The sequence below is a fragment of the Lampris incognitus genome, chromosome 16, assembly GCF_029633865.1.
Source record: "Lampris incognitus isolate fLamInc1 chromosome 16, fLamInc1.hap2, whole genome shotgun sequence".
NCBI classification, from domain to species: domain Eukaryota; kingdom Metazoa; phylum Chordata; class Actinopteri; order Lampriformes; family Lampridae; genus Lampris; species Lampris incognitus.
In genome coordinates this window covers 44,285,042-44,306,652 of record NC_079226.1, presented here as the reverse complement: position 1 = coordinate 44,306,652, position 21,611 = coordinate 44,285,042, and the positions used below count along the sequence as shown (strand labels likewise).

At 45.3% G+C, this 21,611-nt stretch overlaps 1 protein-coding gene across 1 annotated transcript in view; it reads right to left on the bottom strand.

Annotated features, from left to right (window-relative positions):
- Positions 1 to 21,611, bottom strand: part of gabrb1 (gamma-aminobutyric acid type A receptor subunit beta1) — a 79,195-nt gene that overhangs the window by 6,507 nt on the left and 51,077 nt on the right. The window contains exons 3-4 of the mRNA XM_056295535.1: positions 7,476 to 7,619; positions 6,872 to 7,024 (exon numbers count right to left, since the gene is read on the bottom strand). Coding sequence (XP_056151510.1) covers positions 6,872 to 7,024; positions 7,476 to 7,619 — 297 coding nt within the window. The remainder of the gene's footprint in view (positions 1 to 6,871; positions 7,025 to 7,475; positions 7,620 to 21,611) is intronic.

Genomic DNA, 21,611 nt, shown 5'->3' with positions numbered 1-21,611 from the left:
GGGTCTGTAAACGTGGGTTGAAATAAATGATTCCTCAGTAAGGGAGCTGAGGTAGATGCTGAAATAATTTGGAAATGCTTCCTGAAATGGTTCCAGATTTTAGGAGTAGATCTTAGCACTTGGTTATTTCCTAAAGCCAGAGGGGTTAGTCAGACTAGAAAAGATAAGTAAAGCTATTAGGGAAGATGAAACACAAGACAGTGCCTCTAACTTACACCATGGCAGATCCTTTGATTTAACCCAAAATGAAATTTTGTGGATGTATGCCGCCCAATAATACAATTGGACATCTCTGGGAGTCCACCGTTGGACTGACAGTCGGTTTGCATCTTTGAAGTACAAATGTATGGATTCTGGGTGCCTTTCCACACCATAGAAAACAGAAATAGAAATAGCTTGATCAATTGTTCTAAAAACATGTTTCGGCAGGAATGGGGGGAGACATTGGAACATATACAGGATTTTGGGCAAGATGTTCTTTTTAACGGTTTTAATTCTTCCAATCAATGACAGAGGTAAGCGTCCCCATCTTTGAAGGTAAGAATTCATTTTAGACACTAAAGGAGAGAAATTGGCTGAAAAGAGGGAGGTTAACGTGCTGGTTACATTGATCCCCAGGTATTTAAAGCCAGATGGGTTCAATTTAAAAGGGATATCATATCAGGCTGTTTTAAGTTGTAATGCCAGAGCATTGATAGGAAAGCATTCAGTCTTGGAGATATTTACTTTACAGCCTGAAAATGAGCCACATTTCGGAAGGATGGATAGACTAGTTGGTATACAATGGTTTGGATCTGAGACATACAACAGTAAATCATCAGTGTAAAGTAATAGCCTGAATTCCATGCCCAATTGTAATATCCCAGTAAAACTGGGAAAGGACCTTAGAAAGTTTGACGAGGGCTCTACTGCTAGCACAAACAATAGGGGAGATAAGGGACAACCTTAAGCGGTGCCACAAAACAAAGTGAAAAAACTGGATTGAATGCCATTGGTGGAGATACCAGCTTGTGGAGATGTATAAAGTAGGCGTATCCAGGAAACATTCCCCAGTCCGAATTTCCTTAGTACAGTAAACAAGTAATCCCATTCAACCCTGTTGAATGCATTTTCAGCGTCGACTTAGATTACTACTTCGACGGTTGTTGTGGTAGTTGTAGAATAAATAATATTCAAGAGGGTACGGATATTATAGAACATCTGGCACCCCATTATAAATCTGATTTGTTCATCTGAAACAATAGTTGGGAGGGTATTTTCAAAGCGATGGGCCAGAGCCTTAGCTAGGATCTTAGCATCCATATATATTAAGGAAAGATGTCTGTAAGAGCTGCAGAGATTTGGGTCTTTGTCATTTTCTTAGAAGCAGATTTATGGAGGCTTGTCTTAAAGTCAGAGGGAAAGAGTCTTATTGCAGTGATTCCTTACATACAGAATGCAAAACTGGGGCCTCATTAGACTGAAATCTTTAAAAAAAAATCAACTAGAAATCCATCGGGGCCAGGTGCTTTATTCTTTTGCATGCTTTTTTTTGTGTGTGAAAGCATCTGGCTGGGAGAGCTGGTGTTGGATCAGCTGAGGGAGCTTGGTCTGCGGCGTCCTGTGGACCCAAGGACCACGGCCCTGACCGGAGCTATGCCCAAAGAAGAAACACTGAGGACGGTCTGACAGGATACAGAAATGGGGCAGCCTAAGCTAACTGCTAGCCCATACAGACCAGCAGTTCCGACAGCCATCCTGGCTGGCATTCGTTCTCCTGGACGGTGATTTTTTTTTTTTAGATATACATGTTAGTTTGGATACATGTGCTCTTGTAGTTTTTTTTATATGTGTTGTTGTCTTTGTGTTGCACTGCTATGGGCTGGGGGAAACCATGTTTCATTTTATTTCATGTGCGCAACTGCATGAAATGAAATGACAAATAAAGTCTTCCTGATTTCTGATTCTGATTTTATAGCAAGGGTGATGTCCTCTACAGTTAATAGTTACTTCAGTTCTTTAGCAACCTCAGGGTTTATAGCAGGGAAATTGAGACTAAGAAAGATTTTTTTTCGGTGGTGCCAGATGGAGATTCAAACTTATATAATGAAGAATGAAATGAGCAAAAGACAGAGTTGACGGTGTAGGGTCGATATGCAATGTGCCTGATGAGTCTTTATCTGAGGGATCATACGAGAGGCTGCCTGGTGCCATAGTTGGTGAGCCAGGAGCCTTCTTGCCTTATCGCCATGCTTGTAATATGTGGAGTGTGAATGCAAAAGAAGGCACTCTGCATTAGTGGTTGTGATGAGATCAAATTCAGTCTGTAAATCAACACAACGTTTGAGTAAACTGGGAGAGGGGCAAGTAGCAAGTTGTTGATCCAATGTACTTATGTTAATAGAGAGCTCTTGCAGTTTAGCTTTACGGATTTTATTCAAACACACAGAGATGACCCCGTAGGTACACTTTCAGTGATTCCCACAGCCGTGAGCAAGAGACATGTTTCATCTCGTTCTGATTTATAGCATAAAATCATCAGTTGAGGCTGCGATACATTTATTGAATTTATCTTCTGACAAAAGCAAAGTATTGAACCTCCATAATGCTGAGCATTGGATTTGTGGGTAAAACTGAATATCCAAAGAAATAGGGGATAACGGGGGATATAAAGGGGATAATGTCAGCGATAACAATGGGATGGTATTTAACAGTCAACAACTGAGAGTGATTGGTGTTCTATAATGAAGACAGGCATAATGGGTGGGGGGCTGGACCTCCACTGCCATAACTGCTCAGTCTTGGTGGTGTTGACTGATAGACCCAGGCTACTGTAGGCACTCACAACTGCAGTACGGATGGTTTGCAGGTCTTCTGGTGTGCGAGCCACAAGAGTGCAGTCATCAGCATACTGCAGCTCAAGGACCTGCACTGCAGACAACTTGGTAGTTGCCTGGAACCTTCGAATGTTGAAGAAGTTTCCATGTAGCCTAAAGTCTATTGTCATCCCACTACTGCCTTTCAGATCTTTTTATTTTTTTGGATCCCCACCCCTTTTCTCCCCAATTGTACTTGGCTAATTACCCCACTCTTCTGAGCCATCCCGGTCGCTGCTCCACCCCCTCTGCCGATCTAGGGAGGGCTGCAGACTACTACATGCACGGGGGAGGATCACGTTATTCCCCCAGTTCCCCCTCCCCCCTGAACAGGCTCCCTGACCGACCAGAGGAGGCGCTAGTGTATCAACCAAGACACACACCCATATCCAGCTTCCCACCCACAGACACGGTCAATTGTGTCTGTAGGGACGCCCGACCAAGCCAGAGGTAACACGTCATTTTCTAGTAAATGTGCTGATGTGATGACTTATTCACCTCTTAAGTAAACCTGCATTTTGTGCGTGTGTGTGTGTGTGTGTGTGTGGGGGGGGGGTGTAATCTAGATGAAAGCTACAGGCTCCACATTTTCTGAGATTTCATTCATATGTCAACTATTTTGCAAATAGAACTTTCAGTGCATTCTCGGTCTTCAAATTAGGTATGCATAAAAAGTTAACCGAACTCAGCTACTGAAAAAGTTAGAAGAATAACCTCCATTTTCAGAGTAAATATCGCATCTCATCTCACCTCATCTCACCTTACCTCATCTCATCGCACCGCACCGCATCGCATCTCATCTCACCGCATCTCACCTCACCTCACCTCACTCCACCCCTCACCTCACCTCACCGCATCGCATCGCATCTCATCTCACCTCACCTCACCCTTCCCCTCACCTCACCGCATCTCATCTCACCTTACCTCATCTCATCTCACCGCATCTCACCTCACCTCACTCCACCTCACCGCATCGCATCTCATCTCACCTCACCTCACCCTTCCCCTCACCTCACCGCATCTCATCTCACCTTACCTCATCTCATCTCACCGCATCGCATCTCATCTCATCTCACCTCACCCCACCCCTCACCTCACCTCACCTCACCACACCCTTCCCCTCACCTCACCTCACTGCATCTCATCTCACCTCACCTCACCTCACCCCACCCTTCCCCTCACCTCACCTCACCCCACCCTTCCCCTCACCTCACCGCATCTCATCTCACCTCACCCCACCCTTCCCCTCACCTCATCTCATCTCACCTCACCCCACCCTTCCCCTCACCTCACCACACCCTTCCCCTCACCTCACTGCATCTCATCTCACCTCACCCCACCCTTCCCCTCACCTCACCTCACCTCACCTCACCCAACCCTTCCCCTCACCTCACCTCACCGTATCTCATCTCACCTCACCCCACCCTTCCCCTCACCTCATCTCACCTCACCCCACCCTTCCCCTCACCTCACCTCACCTCACCACACCCTTCCCCTCACCTCACTGCATCTCATCTCACCTCACCTCACCCCACCCTTCCCCTCACCTCACCTCACCCTTCCCCTCACCTCACCTCATCTCACCTCACCCTTCCCCTCACCTCATCTCATCTCACCTCACCTCACCTCATCGCATCTCATCTCATCTCACCTCACCCTTCCCCTCACCTCACCTCACCGCATCTCATCTCACCTCATCGCATCTCACCCCACCCCTCACCTCACCTCACCTCATCACATCCCATCTCATCTCATCTCATCTCAGTGTGACTATTTATCCAATGTGATAAAGTGTGAATACAACATATTTTACCGTCAAAATATTCACCATCTCATCAACATTCATATTTGTCACTCAGAGGTAATAATGTTTAGACTGTCCTCGGAAAGGCAACCCTTTTGTCTGAAGGGATTATGAGTTGGACCCTTACCATGACCTAGCAAGACAATTAACTACCAGTGTATGAAGATGGGCCCTCGCTGCATTTTCCAGTGGGTGTCAAATAAAACTGTCAAGGAGTTTCCACGTTCTACTTTAAAGCCTAGTTAATGTCAATGATCGATTTCCCTAACAAAGCTTAGAAGCCTTCTCAATGGTGAAAATAGATATTTATCCTGCAGTACATAGATGGCTATCCATGCACGTATCCATCCATTATCCAATCCACTTATCCTGCTCTCAGGGTCGTGGGGATGCCGGAGCCTATCCCAGCAGTCATTGGGCAGCAGGCGGGGAGACACCCTGGACAGGCCACCAGGCCATCACAGGCCTCACACACACACACACACACCTAGGGACAACTTAGTACGGCCAATTCAGCTGACCTACATGTCTTTGGACTATGGGAGGAAATCGGCGCACCAGCAAGAAACCCACGCAGACACGGGGAGAACATGGAAACGCCACACAGAGGACGACCCAGGACGACCCCCGATGTTGGACTACCCCAGGGCTCGAACCCAGGACCCTCTTGCTGTGAGGCAACTGTGATGTTCAGTATTAGGGGAATACACCTTTAAGGACACAAGGAATTATGGGATAGTAAAGAGAGCAGCAACGGGAGCGGGAAGGTAGACGAGGGTCAGTCGGATTATGTGCACGTTATGCATGGAGCGAAATAAACATGCCGAAGTTCCACGGCCAGTTCAGAAACGGTGTTATCATCTGTGAGAGTGAAAAGTAGGTCATTACAGCAACCATGCTAACTACAGTGCCACCATGCCACCCTATAGATGTCTATCCTGCAGTAAATATATAGGTATCCTGCAGTAAATAGATGGATATCATGCAGTAAATAGATGGATATCATGCAGTAAATATCCTGCAGTAAACAGATGGGTATTCTGCAATCAATAGATGGGTATCCTGCAGTAAACAGATGGGTATTCTGCAGTAAATAGATGGGTATCCTACAGTAAACAGATGGGTATCCTACAGTAAATAGATGGGTATTCTGCAGTCAATAGATGGGTATCCTGCAATAAACAGATGGGTATCCTGCAGTCAATAGATGGGTATTCTGCAGTAAACAGATGTCTATCCTGCAGTAAATATATAGGTATCCTGCAGTAAATAGATGGATATCATGCAGTAAATATCCTGCAGTAAACAGATGGGTATTCTGCAGTCAATAGATGGGCATTCTGCAGTTAATAGATGGGTATCCTGCAGTCAATAGATGGGTATCCTGCAATAAACAGATGGGTATCCTGCAGTCAATAGATGGGTATCCTGCAATAAACAGATGGGTATCCTGCAGTCAATAGATGGGTATTCTGCAGTAAACAGATGGGTATTCTGCAATAAACAGATGTCTATCCTGCAGTAAATAGATGGGTATCCTGCAGTCAACAGATGGGTATCCTGCAGTCAACAGATGGGTATTCTGCAGTAAACAGATGGGTATCCTGCAGTCAACAGATGGGTATCCTGCAGTCAACAGATGGGTATTCTGCAGTAAACAGATGGGTATCCTGCAGTCAACAGATGGGTATTCTGCAGTAAACAGATGTCTATCCTGCAGTAAATATATAGGTATCCTGCAGTAAATAGATGGATATAATGCAGTAAATATCCTGCAGTAAACAGATGGGTATTCTGCAGTCAATAGATGGGTATTCTGCAGTAAATAGATGGGTATCCTGCAGTAAACAGATGGGTATCCTACAGTAAATAGATGGGTATTCTGCAGTAAACAGATGGGTATCCTGCAGTAAATAGATGGGTATCCTGCAGTCAACAGATGGGTATTCTGCAGTAAACAGATGGGTATCCTGCAATAAATAGATGGCTATCCTGCAGTAAATAGATGGGTATCCTGCAGTCAACATATGGGTATTCTGCAGTAAATAGATGGCTATCCTGCAGTAAATAGATGGCTATCCTGCAGTAAATAGATGGCTATCCTGCAGTCAACAGATGGGTATCCTGCAGTAAACAGATGGGTATCCTGCAGTAAATAGATGGGTATTCTGCAGTAAATAGATAGCTACCATGCAGTTCAAAGGCTACTCACCCAAGGCCACTCTGGCAGCAGAAGCATCATAGTTTATCCAGAAGGAGACCCAGGATAAAATGGTAATCAGGGTGGAGGGCATGTATGTTTGGAGGATGAAGTAACCAATGTTCCTCTTCAACTTGAAACTCAGCGACAACCGCGGATAAGAGCCTGTGCGAGCAACACAAATCACAGAGAAGTTACATTTTTGGTCAGGGTTAAGGTCAGCTTGGTCAATACACCAGAATTTTTAGGAACAACTTTATCTACAATATATTTGACATCATAAAATTAAACCAAATCCAGAATGTAATTGATGCTGTTGTTGCGTTTTTGTGAAATTTTTGATTGCTGAATCTTGCGGCATTGAGTTGAGAACATACATTATCTGTGGCAGGACCTTCATTTGCAAACAAACAAACAAATAAATAAAATAGGACTCCAACTGCAGTAAGATAGCTCATTTTTTGAGCATGTATTTATCTTAAAGACAGCCAGCCTTTATTGAAATAGATTTAAGTATCATTTTAGCAACTCTTTCCTTAAGTGTGACAAGAGTCATATCCAAGTAATGAACCAGCAGCTAAACAAGGCGTCCCGTCAGACGAAGTGAGAACATTACCTGTTGCAAACACAGCTTTCTTGGAGAGGGTTTGGTAGTCCATGATGGAGAACTGGGGTAGTTCAATATTCTCAACCCCAGTGACTGAATTTCCAGAACTTCCTCCCTGCCAGTAGAACTCAATGTCGTCTGTCGTGTATCCATCTGGGGACGGGGGGGGGGGGGGGGGGGGGGCAGAAGACATTTAGCTTAACTCTTAGTGAGAATAAACAAAATGCATTGTGGATCCATGTGTTTTTCAAACATAATATTGTGTTTTAAGATTTGTGGATTTTATTGCATTTCATTGAGTTTCATTTCTCAACCTATCCTGTCATAAAGCTGCAGCATGTCTGCAACAGCTTTATGACAGGATAGGTTGAGAAAGAAGTGTATTATGAATATCACAAGAACTTTAACAGATACTTAACATTGAGCTACTTTTCCTTGCACCTTAATAACAGCGTAACCCAGCATATTTCCGCCAGCTGCAGGATTCGATCTGGGTTGTGCTGCACCACGAGGCGACATCGCTAACCGCCCGACTACTACAACAATAGCACACTAGTAGATAATACAATAGTAGTACAATAGTAGCTTTCCCCCCCAACTGATGTCAGTTAAATGGTGATTGGCTCTGTGAGCTAGACTATTCTCGTGAGTCAATCACACTGATCTGTCTCGGAGACTGGGTCAGATCTCTACCTGATGGAGAATATTTTCAGAAAGGCAACCCCACCCAAAATATTGATGACCTGATAGCGGCTCTGGAAAAGCTTCTATGGGGGCCACATATGCAACACAGCAGAATTATAAACAAGAAGAACTGCAGAGAAAAACTCATGAACGTTACAATGCAAATCGATGTCTGTGACATGATGTGGAGAAACACCGTGACTTGTTTCTCAACATAACTCATTCTATCTTTCACCAACACCGCTACTGTTGCTTTTGCTATGTTGCCTCAGCGCTGCTAGAGCAGTCTCTACGTAGTTTTGCCTTTAAATTCAGAGACTCTTCTAAAATAAATCGTGAATACAACCTGAATGTGTAACTCCTGAATGCAACTCTCTGGATGTGTGCATTACTGCTGTCGCAGTAACTTGTTACTGTGCAGACCTGGTTGAAGGATCCACTGTGATTAATCATAGCTGTCCACTGAATGATCTACCTGGTTCATACCTGTTCACCAATCCAAAAGGTACTTCTGAGATCACTGTTACACTAAAGTTCATGCTTTATAACATATTTAAAAGCACAACAGCATTTTCACTTCAACCAGTATATTTATGGAGCACCAAGTTTAGATTACCTTCACTACTGTAGCAAATTCAGGGGGCAGCCAGGAACCACCGCAGCTGGGACATGAACCCGGGTCGCCTGCACTACGGGCAACTACGTTAAGCAGTCGACTAAAGGGTCCGGCCCTTTAGTCGACTGCTTAACGCAGTCACCCGGGTTCGCATCCTGGCTGCAGCTGCCCTCCAAATTCACTACATTGGTGTCAGAAGTCAGATGGTGAGACTGTGAGGCCATCGGAAGAGCGTGCGCCCAGAGGCATGAGGGAGCTGGTATGCTGGAGTGCAGGGATGTGTTTCCCGAAAGGTGGGGAAGTAGTGCAACGACCACGGATGAATAGAGTCGCTAGCCCTTAGGCTGACGGATCGGACCCTTTAGTAGACTGGTTACCGTAGTCGCCCGTGGTGCGGGAGACCTGAGCTCGCATCCTGGCTGCAGCGCTTCCCGGCCATCCCCTGAATTCGCAACACTGTTATATTTACATAATCATGCAAGCTGATGTGGCATAACATCCTCACCACCCTCTTCCTGCAGTTAGCTGTACTGATGTGGTATAACATCCTCACCACCATTTTCCTGCAGTTAGCTGTACTGATGTGGTAAAACATCCTCACCACCATCTTCCTGCAGTTAGCTGTACTGATGTGGTAAAACATCCTCACCACCATCTTCCTGCAGTTAGCTGTACTGATGTGGTATAACATCCTCACCACCATCTTCCTGCAGTTAGCTGTACTGATGTAGTATAACATCCTCACCACCTTCTTCCTGCAGTTAACTGTACTGATGTGGTATAACATCCTCACCACCATCTTCCTGCAGTTAGCTGTACTGATGTGGTATAACATCCTCACCACCATTTTCCTGCAGTTAGCTGTACTGATGTGGTATAACATCCTCACCACCATCTTCCTGCAGTTAGCTGTACTGATGTGGTATAACATCCTCACCACCATTTTCCTGCAGTTAGCTGTACTGATGTGGTATAACATCCTCACCACCATTTTCCTGCAGTTAGCTGTACTGATGTGGTAAAACACCCACACCACCATCTTCCTGTAGTTAACTGTACTGATGTGGTATAACATCCTCACCACCTTCTTCCTGCAGTTAGCTGTACTGATGTGGTATAACATCCTCACCACCATCTTCCTGCAGTTAACTGTACTGTATGGTAAAACATCCTCACCACCATCTTCCTGTAGTTAACTGTACTGATGTGGTATAACATCCTCACCACCTTCTTCCTGCAGTTAGCTGTACTGATGTGGTATAACATCCTCACCACCATCTTCCTGCAGTTAACTGTACTGTATGGTAAAACATCCTCACCACCATCTTCCTGCAGTTAGCTGTACTGATGTGGTATAACATCCTCACCACCATCTTCCTGTAGTTAACTGTACTGTATGGTAAAACATCCTCACCACCATCTTCCTGCAGTTAGCTGTACTGATGTGGTAAAACATCCTCACCACCATCTTCCTGTAGTTAACTGTACTGATGTGGTATAACATCCTCACCACCTTCTTCCTGCAGTTAGCTGTACTGATGTGGTATAACATCCTCACCACCATCTTCCTGCAGTTAACTGTACTGACGTGGTATAACATCCTCACCACCATCTTCCTGCAGTTAACTGTACTGACGTGGTATAACATCCTCACCACCATCTTCCTGCAGTTAACTGTACTGTATGGTATAACATCCTCACCACGTTCTTCCTGCAGTTAGCTGTACTGTGTGGTATAACATCCTCACCACCATCTTCCTGTAGTTAACTGTACTGATGTAGTATAACATCCTCACCACCATCTTCCTGTAGTTAACTGTACTGATGTGGTATAACATCCTCACCACCTTCTTCCTGCAGTTAGCTGTACTGATGTGGTAAAACATCCTCATCACCATCTTCCTGCAGTTAGCTGTACTGATGTGGTAAAACATCCTCACCACCATCTTCCTGCAGTTAGCTGTACTGATGTGGCACTTTAGTCATCTTCTTGTGAGCCTGGCCTACTTCCTCCCTCTGACTAAGGAGCCAGGTGTCACTTTATACAGATTTCAACAAGTGTACAGGTCTTTTATTATGAAATAAAATGCATATACAGGGCTTTGATTATCACAGACCCCAGCCACCCAACTACGGACTTTTCCAGCCGCTACCATCAGGCAAGTGGTACCACAGCCTCAAAGCCTGGACCAGTAGGCTCCGGAAGAGCCTCTTCCACCAAGCCACCGGGCTTTTGAAGAAAGAACATGAAAAGACACTAAGCCTGGTGCCGGACTGATGGTACTGACCTGTGGTCTTCAGCGGATCATCTGTTTACACACACACACACACACACACACACACACACACACACAGAGCACCTTACATACATCACACACTATTATTGTAGCTGTGTTTTTGTTCTGTTGTGTTGCTGTTCGGTTACTATTGTTGCTGCAGTGTTGAGGAGCCGAAACTCGAGGATCGTACTCTCTCGTACTTTTATAATGAGATGTAACAAATAAAGAATCTTGAATCGTGAATCTTTTATTTCCAAATAATATTGCAAAGAGCAACCACTTGGAAAAGGTTATATAACATGCTGTAGTGTCCTACTCAAAGGGTCTCAGCAGGTAAAGCAGGATAGGCATTCACCATGTTTACCAGAGACTGTCCCTTCACGACGGTGGGTTCAGGGGTCAGCAGAAGGGGATTGTGTGTAGACGCGAGAGAGGGGTTTTGGTGTGTGAGCTAGCATGTCGAGCAGCCCGAAGTGGTAACTGTGAACTGTGCACTTAGAGTTGGGTGGAGGAAATAAACGACCCCACAGCTGTGTGGTCAAAAGGAGAAGTGGTCTCGTCTCCTTTCTTACGTCCTCCACATTGGTGACCCCGATGTGAGCCATGGCGAACGAAGCTACCGGTGCAGCGGCAGTGGCTAACACCATCACGCTCAAACTGCCCAACTTCTGGGAGGCGGCTGCAGCAGCATCACTCACAACAAGGCCCAGTTTGCTAGTAGGAACATCACCGTGGATGAGACCAAGTACCACTACGTTGTGGTGGCACTCAGAACATCTATGGCGTCACGGATATTGGGCCTGCTTCAAGCCCCGCCGCCCGTGGATAGTACGGTACAATTAAGAGACCCTTGCTGCAGGCTTTTGAGCCAGCAGAGGTGGAGCAGGCAGACTGGTTGTTTTCGCTGCAAGGCTTGGCAGACGGCAAGCCATCGGAGCTAATGGACAAGATGCCGAGCATGCTGGGTTCGTGCGACCCCGCCTTCCTTTTTGGCCAGCTGTTCCTCCCTCCGATCCCCTCACACGCCCATGCTGACTTGACTAGCGCCAAGTGGTCCACCACCAGTAACTTTCAGAAGTTGGCCATGGAGGCTGACAGGATTTTTCTGGCCAACCGACAGCAGTGCGCGTCTACTCTGCTGCCTACCCACGCTCTTCCAACACCGCCGGTTGAGGTTGCGAGTGTCACTGATGCATCAGTTTCTCGTCGGCAGAAGGACTTGGAACTCTGTTTCTATCATGCGAGGTTTGGAGCCAAAGCCAAGCAATGCCATGCACCATGCAGCTTCAGCGGGACGGGAAAAGCCAAGGCCGGTGCTCAGTGGTAGTGCTGAGCATTGGCCAGAAAGGCAGGTTACTGTTTATTCAGGACACCATCTCCAGCCAGCAGTTGCTAGTTGATTCTGGTGCTCAATGGAGAATCCTGCCTGCGACAGCAGTGGACGTGACAGCCAGCGGACCCCCCCCCCCCCGCACCTATGGCACGAGGTATGTGGAGGTGGGTTTTGGTGGTCGGCGGGACTTTGTGATGGCGAAGGTGTCCATTCCCTCCTGGGCACAGATTTCCTGCATGGTTATGGAATGTTGGTGGACGTTAAAAACCACCGCTTGATTGACACAATCTCCTTCTGCTCCTACCCAAGTACGCTGGGGGAGGCGGGTACTATCAGCCTGTCCAATATGCTCGCCACCGGGGATGAGTTTCAGTGTCTGCTTGCTGAGTTTTCGGACCTCACAAGGCCCATCTTCTCATCAGCAGTCACTAAGCATGGAACGGAACACTACATCACCGCCACTGGCCCACCAATCCATGCCCACGCATGGCGCCTCAACCCATCCAAGCTCGCCATCGCCAGGGAGGAGTTTGCCAACATGGAGCACCTTGGCATTGTGCGCCGCTCCGACAGCCCGTCGGCTTCCCCCCTGCATATGATCACGATGGCTAATGGTGGCTGGCGCCCATGTGGTGATTATCACCACCTCAACATGCCACGACACCAGACCGCTACCCCGTCACGCACATACAGGACTTCTCCGTCCACTTGGCAGGGGCGGTCATCTTCTCCAAGGTGGACCTTGTGTGCGCATACCACCAGGTGCTGGTCCGCCCGCAGGATGTGCCGAAGACGGCAGTAATCATGCCGTTCGGTCTGTTCGAGTTCCTGATATACCTTTCTTGCTTAGCATGACTGACACCAATACTTCAAGCGGGTTGGACGGTTGCTCAGTCAACTTGTAAGTGTTAAATCACTTAACCACCCAGTGAAGTATAAAAAGGTATTTACACATTTAAAACAGCTTAATATAGATATTGCATTCCTTCAGGAGACCTATTGGCATACTACAGACAATTTTCTACTGAGAGGGGGATGGGCAGGGCCCCGTATGTTTCTGGGGTCTCCGAGAAACTCAGGAGACTTTCCAACAAACACCGCATCCCGGTATACTTCAAACCCAGCAACACACTCCGACAAAGACCGTGTACCACACACCCGGAAAAGCAATCTGGTGTATGCTGTACAATGCAGTGAGGATTGTACTGACCTATACATAGGAGAAACCAAACAACCACTACACAAACGGATGGCCCAACACAGGAGGCCCAACTCCTCAGGACAAGACTCAGCAGTCTATCTACACCTAAAGGAGAAGACACACTCCTTCCAGGACAGCAACGTACACATTTTGGACAGGGAAGATAGATGGTTTGAAAGAGGGGTGAAGGAAGCCTTCTATGCCAAACTGGAAAAAACCATCCCTCAACAGAGGAGGTGGTCTGCGACACCACCTATCTCCCACTTACAATGCCGTCCTTTCATCTCTACCCAGGAGACTCAAGAAGCCTAGCCTCCAAGAACAACAGGCGGTCACTAACGGCTCCAACGACTCTCATGACCACTGAACAATGAAGTCGAAACTAACACCCCCAACGACCGTCGCTGCTAAACAAATGCAAATCAACAGCTCCGACGACGACTCCTAGAGGACAAATTCTGAGTCTCATCAGCAGCCAGTCAGACTAGCTTGGTCTAGTCAGAAAGGCACGAACTGAGGAAGCCTCTTGGATGAGAGGCGAAACGTCTTCACGGATACATACCAAGTCCAGTTGCACTTGATTCAACTCCTTTGGTTAATGTATTATTACTAGCTGGCCAACATAAGAGCGTTGTTACACCGGACGAGGAACGATGTCACTGTCCCCGGATGGACAATTTTGGAGTGGGTGTCTGTAGCCATACTGTGTTCTAAACTGCCATTCACACAGCCTATTTCTAGCTTCCCTTTTAACCCGGTTGTTGTAATCTCAATTAAAATCTGGGATCAGTTTAGGAGATCCTTTTCCCTTAAGGGCCTAATCGCAGGCTGCGCCAATTGAAAAATAACACGTTCATCCCATCAGTGATGGCTGAGGCTTTTGGTACCTGGGCCAGAAGGTGTATGGTCTCACTCTCTGATCTCTATATTGACCACAGTTGTGCCTCATTTGAACAGTTAGTAAAGAAATGTGATATTTCCAGATTACACTTTTATAGGTACTTGCAGCTCTGGAACTTTGTAGCCTCAAACTTGGATTGCTTTTCATCGTGCCCTCCTACATCTCTGTTAGATTTAATTTTTAACTGTAAGTCAAACGAAAAACGGGCTATAAGTATAATGCACGAACCACTTTACACATGCAATTTGACGCCTTTAGACCTCTTTAAAAATAAATGGTAAACAGATTTAGACTAACTACTCCAGAAGAAACTTGGCACAAAATAATACATGGAATTTTCCCCTCTTCCATAGGCATGCGGTCATCTGTACTAGTCTAAAGTAAGGTTTTCTAACATCAAAGCCGACATGTGATCGATGCAGGCAGACTCCTGCCACTCTGCTGTACATGTTTTGGAGGTGGTCAAAGCTTTACACATTCTGGAAAACCAGTTTTGAGACCTTTATATTTGAAGATATTTGGAAAAGCAGTAGCACCGTCTCCATTCATTGCAGTGTTTGGTGTGCCGCTGGACACTCCTCTGAGCAGATGGGAAATCAGCACGTTGGCCTTCTGCCCTCTCTTGGCCAGGACACTGACTCTGTTTAAATGGAAAGACCCAGTTCCACCGACATAGTCACTGGATCAGGGAAGTCATGTACCATCTTAAAATGGAGAAGATTAGATATACTGTCAGAAGGCCTACTTTCATACTATTTGGCAACCTTTTTTAGCCTTTGTTGAGGATATGGAAGCTGACAGCATGACAATGTAACCATTATGCTATTTTATTTTATTTATCTTTTCATTCTATTTGTGTTATTTATTTTCTTTTTATGGATGTCTGGTTATATATAACGTTATATGCATATTTCTGGTATTTGGGGGATGGGGGGGATTGGTTAAGTTTCTCATTCTATTGGACTCGTTTAGACTTGCGTTATAATGTGAAATAAAAATGACGAGACCTTGATAAAAAAAACAGCGAGGATGCCGTATCAATCTTGCATAAAACCTGTTCACGACAGCCTTTGTCTGAAATGAGAGATTTATGAGTAAGAGCATATTCAAAAATATCTGAAAATTAGACCAGACTAGAAATAAGAGCTATTTTCAGTCCTGACAGAGGATCAAATCAATACTCAGCTGTGTGCAAGTTAGAGAGGTTGTAGTCCAACATAAAAGAAGTTCCACAGGCTTGAGGTGTAAAAAGACAGAAGGTACTGCATTATGTTGTATTTTATCATACTTGCAGTAGTAGCCTGAGAGCGATTCTCCCTCAATGTTCTCAGATCAGTCTTTAATAGGTAAGGTTAAGTTGACAGAGAAAACTTTTATTAAAATATAGTCACAATTGCCAATTATATGGTTACTGCCAAAGACTGAAATAGTATATATGAATAACTTACCATTAAGTATTATGTGACTGTGTGTTTTAGTGAACAAATTTTATCACATTAACAAAATGTATCTATGTGGATGTTATTCAGGAGACTCAATATATGGAGTGATTGTAGAGCCAGGGCTTGAACCTACGAAGCTCAGTCCACATTGATTCCCCCTCTGACAGCCTCAACTCCTCCATCCTCTGTGTTCTCTTCACCCCCTCTACACATCTTCTTCACCCCATCTTCCTTGGTTGATGCTAGATCCAAGGCACAGAAGTAGATGTGATTGGTTGTCGGTTAGGGTTCGGGTTTAAACTTTTTGAATTTCCATTGTTAGCAAGCATTAACGTTAGGTATCATTACAGTATGATCTCGCAATGCTAAGGTCAGTTGTAAGCTAGCTAGCTAAACGTTTCAGTATGCATCGTTTGTTTCAAGTCCGTGCGCTTCGAGGTTCCGCGCTGTCTATTGGCCGACGCAACAGCCAATCACATCTACTTCCGTGCCTACACCCCTTTGGATCTAGCGTCAACCATCTTTCTTTCTCTTCCTCACCCTCGCTTCCTCTCTACCTCACCCCCTTCCTCTCTCTTCCCCACCCTCGCTTCCTCTCTCTTCCCCACCCTCGCTTCCTCTCTCTTCCTCACCCTCGCTTCCTCTCTCTTCCCCACCCTCGCTTCCTCTCTCTTCCCCACCCTCGCTTCTTCTCTCTTCCCCCCCCTCGCTTCCTCTCTCTTCCTCACCCTCGCTTCCTCTCTCTTCCCCACCCTCGCTTCCTCTCTCTTCCTCACCCTCGCTTCCTCTCTCTTCCCCACCCTCGCTCCCTCTCTCTTCCTCACCCTTGCTTCCTCTCTCTTCCCCACCCTCGCTTCCTCTCTCTTCCCCACCGTCGCTTCCTCTCTCTTCCTCACCCTCGCTTCCTCGCTCTTCCTCACCCTCGCTTCCTCGCTCTTCCTCATCTACCACACTAGCAGTGTTTAGGCAATTTTTAAGCAAACTTTTGAAATGTCACGAAAAGAGAAAAGATAATGCGAATTAGGAGTGTCTACATCAACTTGTTTGAGGTGAATAAACCAGGCTACACAAAGTGCACTTTTGTCAAAGTTGGTGGTAGGCTACGCTATGCAGAGCTGTAATCTGCTTTATATTATTACTGCTCTGTTTGTTCTTCTTCTTCAAGACTTCCTCGTTAGCGAGGGTTACCAGCACCATCAGGATGATGTGATGTTCAGTATTAGGGGAATACACCTTTAAGGACACAGGGAGTTATGGGATAGTAAACAGAGCAGCCATGGGAGCGGGACGGTAGACGAGAGTCAGTCGGATTATGTGCGCGGCTAATTCAGAAACGGTGTTATCATCTGGGAGAGTGAAAAGTAGGTCATTACAGATGACATGCTTGCCAAACAAGTCTCCTCCAGTTCTTTCTGTCCTGAGCGGATCTTGTTGCCTCTGACATTTTCAGCCTAAGCCATTCTTTGACATCATCATGATACTGCATTTTGGTCGGCCTTTCTGGAGCTTTGCTGGTGTAGATCACAAAATCGCTGTCTTCGTTAATGCTGTAGAGCAGAAGCAGAGGTTGCGAGATGGAAACAAAACCACCTTGGGCATCAATGAGAGAAAATGGAGGGACTTCTTCAAGAATTTGTTTCAATTGGGCAAGTTTTAATTGTTCAAGTTCAAGTTATAGTTCAACATTATTGTCATGTGTAGAATACAATAAAATTCTTGTGCTCTGGCTCGCTCTGTTAACTCAACGGACACAAGGACAAAAGACATACCATTCCAATATATATATATATATATATATATATATATATATATATATATATATATATATATATATATATATATAGATAGATAGATAGATAGATACACACACATCCAGCCATCCATTAGCCAAACTGCTTATCCTGCTCTCAGGGGCGCGGGGATGCTGGAGTCTATCCCAGCAGTCATTGGGCGGCAGGTGGGGAGACACCCTGGACAGGCTGCCAGACCATCATAGGGCCAAAACATTATTTTATATATATATATATATATATATATATATATATATATATATATATATATACACACACACATACACAGTACAGGATATCACAAAAATGTAAGGTACTTGTGGGTTTGTCAGCTGTTCAGCAACCTGAATGTCTGGAAAGACACTATTAGTGAGACGGGTGGTGTGTGAGTTGATGCTAAATGGAAGGAGTGAGAAAAGAACATGAGCGAGGTGGCTGGTGTCCTTAATGATGTTTCGTGCTTTCCTTTTGTACCAAGTGGTGTAAATATTATGAAGTTGTGCTACTTCCTTGCCAATGATTTTTGCTGCTGTCTTCACAGTCCTTTGAAGCAGTATGTAGTCCTGATCAATCATATTTCAAAACAACACTGATACAGCCTGTCAAGACGCTCTTGATTGTACTCCGATAAAAGTTCATAAGCATTTTGGTGCTCATACCAAAACCCTTGAGAGGCCTCAGAAAATACAGTCTATGCTGTCTTCTTCAGGATGCAATTGATGTTGGGACACTACGCGAGGGTGTCTGTGTTGTGTAAACCAAGAAATCAAACTGTTCACAATTTCAACAGATGGCCCACTGATGGAAATGTGAATGTGATTTTCTCTGAACGTTCTAAAGTCAACAATGGTTTGTCTTATTGACATTTAGAGAGGTTGTTATCATGGCACCATATGGTTAAATCTCCCACTTCCCTCCTATAGGCCCTCTCATCACTGTCACTTATCAGTCCAATAACTGTGGTGTCATCTGAGAGTTTAATGATACTGTTGGCATATTTGGCAACACAGTCATTTGTGAACAGACTGTACAATAGGGGACTGAGACAGTAGCCCTGGGGTGCACCGGTCCTAAGAACTCATGTGAATGAGTAGGTTTGACCTATTCTCACAGTCTGGGGCCTGCCTGACAGGAAATCAAATAGCCAATTATGGATAGAGTTGACCAGACCAAGACCACTGAGTTTCAATACTAGTTTGGATGGTACCATTGTATTAAAGGGAGAGCTTTAATAAATAAACAACATTCTGGTATTTTTCTTTTCAATGTGTACTAAAGCAGTATGCAGAGCAAGTGAGATAGCGCCATCTACAGATTTGTTGGAACCAAAGGCAATCTGTAATGGGTCAAGGGGAACAGGAATGTTACATTTTATATATGATATAACCAGTCTTTCCAGGCACTTCATAATAACAGAGGTCAAATCAACAGGTCACCAAACAGGTCATTAAGGCAAAAGGCAGGTGTATTCTTAGATACGGGTACAACGCTAGTTTTCTTAAAACACAGTGGAACCACACACAATGACAGAGACAGGTTACAAAATGTCAGTGAAACCTGAGATAGCTGAGTGTAACATGTCTTGAGGACACAGGAAGGGATGCAGTCTGGGCCAGCAGCATTACAAGCCTTATCCCACTAAAAAGTTTTACTCACATCAACCTCTGTCATCTGTAGATCAACTTCATCAGTTGGGCACCATGCTGCTGTCACTGGATCCAATTTGAGAGCTTCAAAATGGGCATAAAAATTGTTAAGCTCATCCAGGAGAGAGGCAGAGGGGTTGATAGCCACACTGGGTTTAGATTTATAGTTTGTAATCACCTGGAGTTCCCTCCACATATGCCGCGAGTCACAGCCACTGTAGTCTTTTTCCAGTTTGTCCCTATATTGTCTTTTAGCAGCTTTGATGGCTTTCCTCAAGTCATACCTGGATTTTTTTGTAGCATTCATTGTCCTCCGATTTAAAAGCAGTGGCACACTCCCTTAACCTCAGGCGAATGTTGCTATTAATCCAGGGCTTCTGGTTGGGGAGGGGATGAATAGTCCATACTGGGATATATTTATCCTCACAGAATCTAACATAGCCAGTGACCAATTCAAGATACTAATCCAAACCCAACACTGAATCCTTAAAGACTGACCAGTCTGTTGATTCAAAACAACCCTGAAGTTTGGATTCGTGTTCGGTAGTCCAGCACTGTACTGTCCTCACAGAGGGCTGCATGCACTTCACTTTCTGCTTGTAGGCAGGAAGCAAGAGCATTGACAGGTGATTGGCTTTCCTAAAGGGAGGTCATGGGATAGAACTGTAAGCTGCCTTGACCATGGAGTAACAGTGGTCAAGAGTTATTGCCTCTGACTTACTTGGCAGGTGACATGTTGGTAGCACTCTTTGGCAGTCTATCAAAACGATGATCGCTGTGATGCAGTTTAAGCTCAGCAAGCATGCCTATGGGCCATCAAACCCACATTAGAGCAAAAATATCGTCCACATTTGTCACAGACGAATGTTGTTTGAGTTGGTCTGTTATGTTTTGCATGGTGGGCCTTATCATAGGCTTCTTGTCTGTTTTGTTGTTCTCGATTGCCTTATGGTAGAGCACCATCTCTGTCTTTCCAGGGCCACTGTCTCCCAACTGGAGTCATCTATGCTACAGATCTTCATGTGGCACTTGAGCACATCTTTGAAGCCTAGCTTCAGGCCTCCCTGCTTCCTTGGCACAGCTCCCCATAGAAAACCTCTTTTGGTAGGCAGTTGTTTGGCTTTCTCCTCATGTGGCCGGCCCATCTGAGCTGGGAGGCTGTTATTAGGGCTTCAACACTGACAGTACCAGCACATCTCAATACTTCCACGTCAGGCACCTTGTCTTCCCATCTGATTCGCAGCAGCTTTTGCAGATGACAAAGCTGTATGCCGGTAAGCTTCTTGATGTGCTTGCAATGCAGGGTCACGCATTCAGTAGAGTATAGTAGAAACGGGAGAACAACTGTGTTATAGACCTTGATCTTTGTTGTCAGTCGGATGTCATGGTGGGACCACAGTCGTTTGTGGAGGGCACCAAAGGCTTTTGTGGTCGCTTGGATTCTTCTGTCCACTTCTAAGTCAGAGGAGTTTGTATCTGTCACAGCACTGCTCAGATAGGTAAAGCACTCAGTGGTCTTCAGAGTTGCTCCATTAACCAAAATACTGGGGTGACCTTCTTCGGGGCTTTTCTGAGGGGGAAGATGGTATAGAAGCTCTGTTTTGGAGATGTTGATCTTCGGTCCAAAGAGGGTAGCTGCTGAAGAGAAGCAGTCTACTATTTCTTGCATTTCTCCAGGATCATTGGCAACCAGAGCCAAGTCATCTGTATAGAGAAGCTCTCGAACACAGAGTTCTCTTGCTTTGGTAGACGCCTTGAGTCTCATAAGATTGTAGAGGTTTCCATCTGTTCAGGTCCTGATGTACAAGCCACCTCGCAAGTTGGCTGACATTGTTTATAGGACTGCAGTGAGATATAACGTGAATAGGGTCAGTGCAAGCACACATCCTGCTTCACTCCATGCTTGATGTTGAAAGCATTGTCTCCTCCAATTGATACTTTCCCCATCATATCATCGTGGAAAAGTCTGATGATGCTGATCAGTGTCTGGGGCAGCCATAAGTCTCTAGCACTTTTCACAGTGTCTCTCTATCAACAGTGTCAAACGCTTTTGAAAAGTCCATAAAAAACAATGTAAAGTGGCTTGTGCTGTTCGGTCGCTTTCTCTTGGAGTTGTCTCAGGGTAACGATCATGTCTGTGGTGGATCTACCAGATCTGAAACCACATTGGCTTTCAGGCAACACTTCTTCTGAAAGGATCTTTATCTGGGTCAGTATGATCTTAGCCAGGACCTTTCCAGCACTCGACAGAAG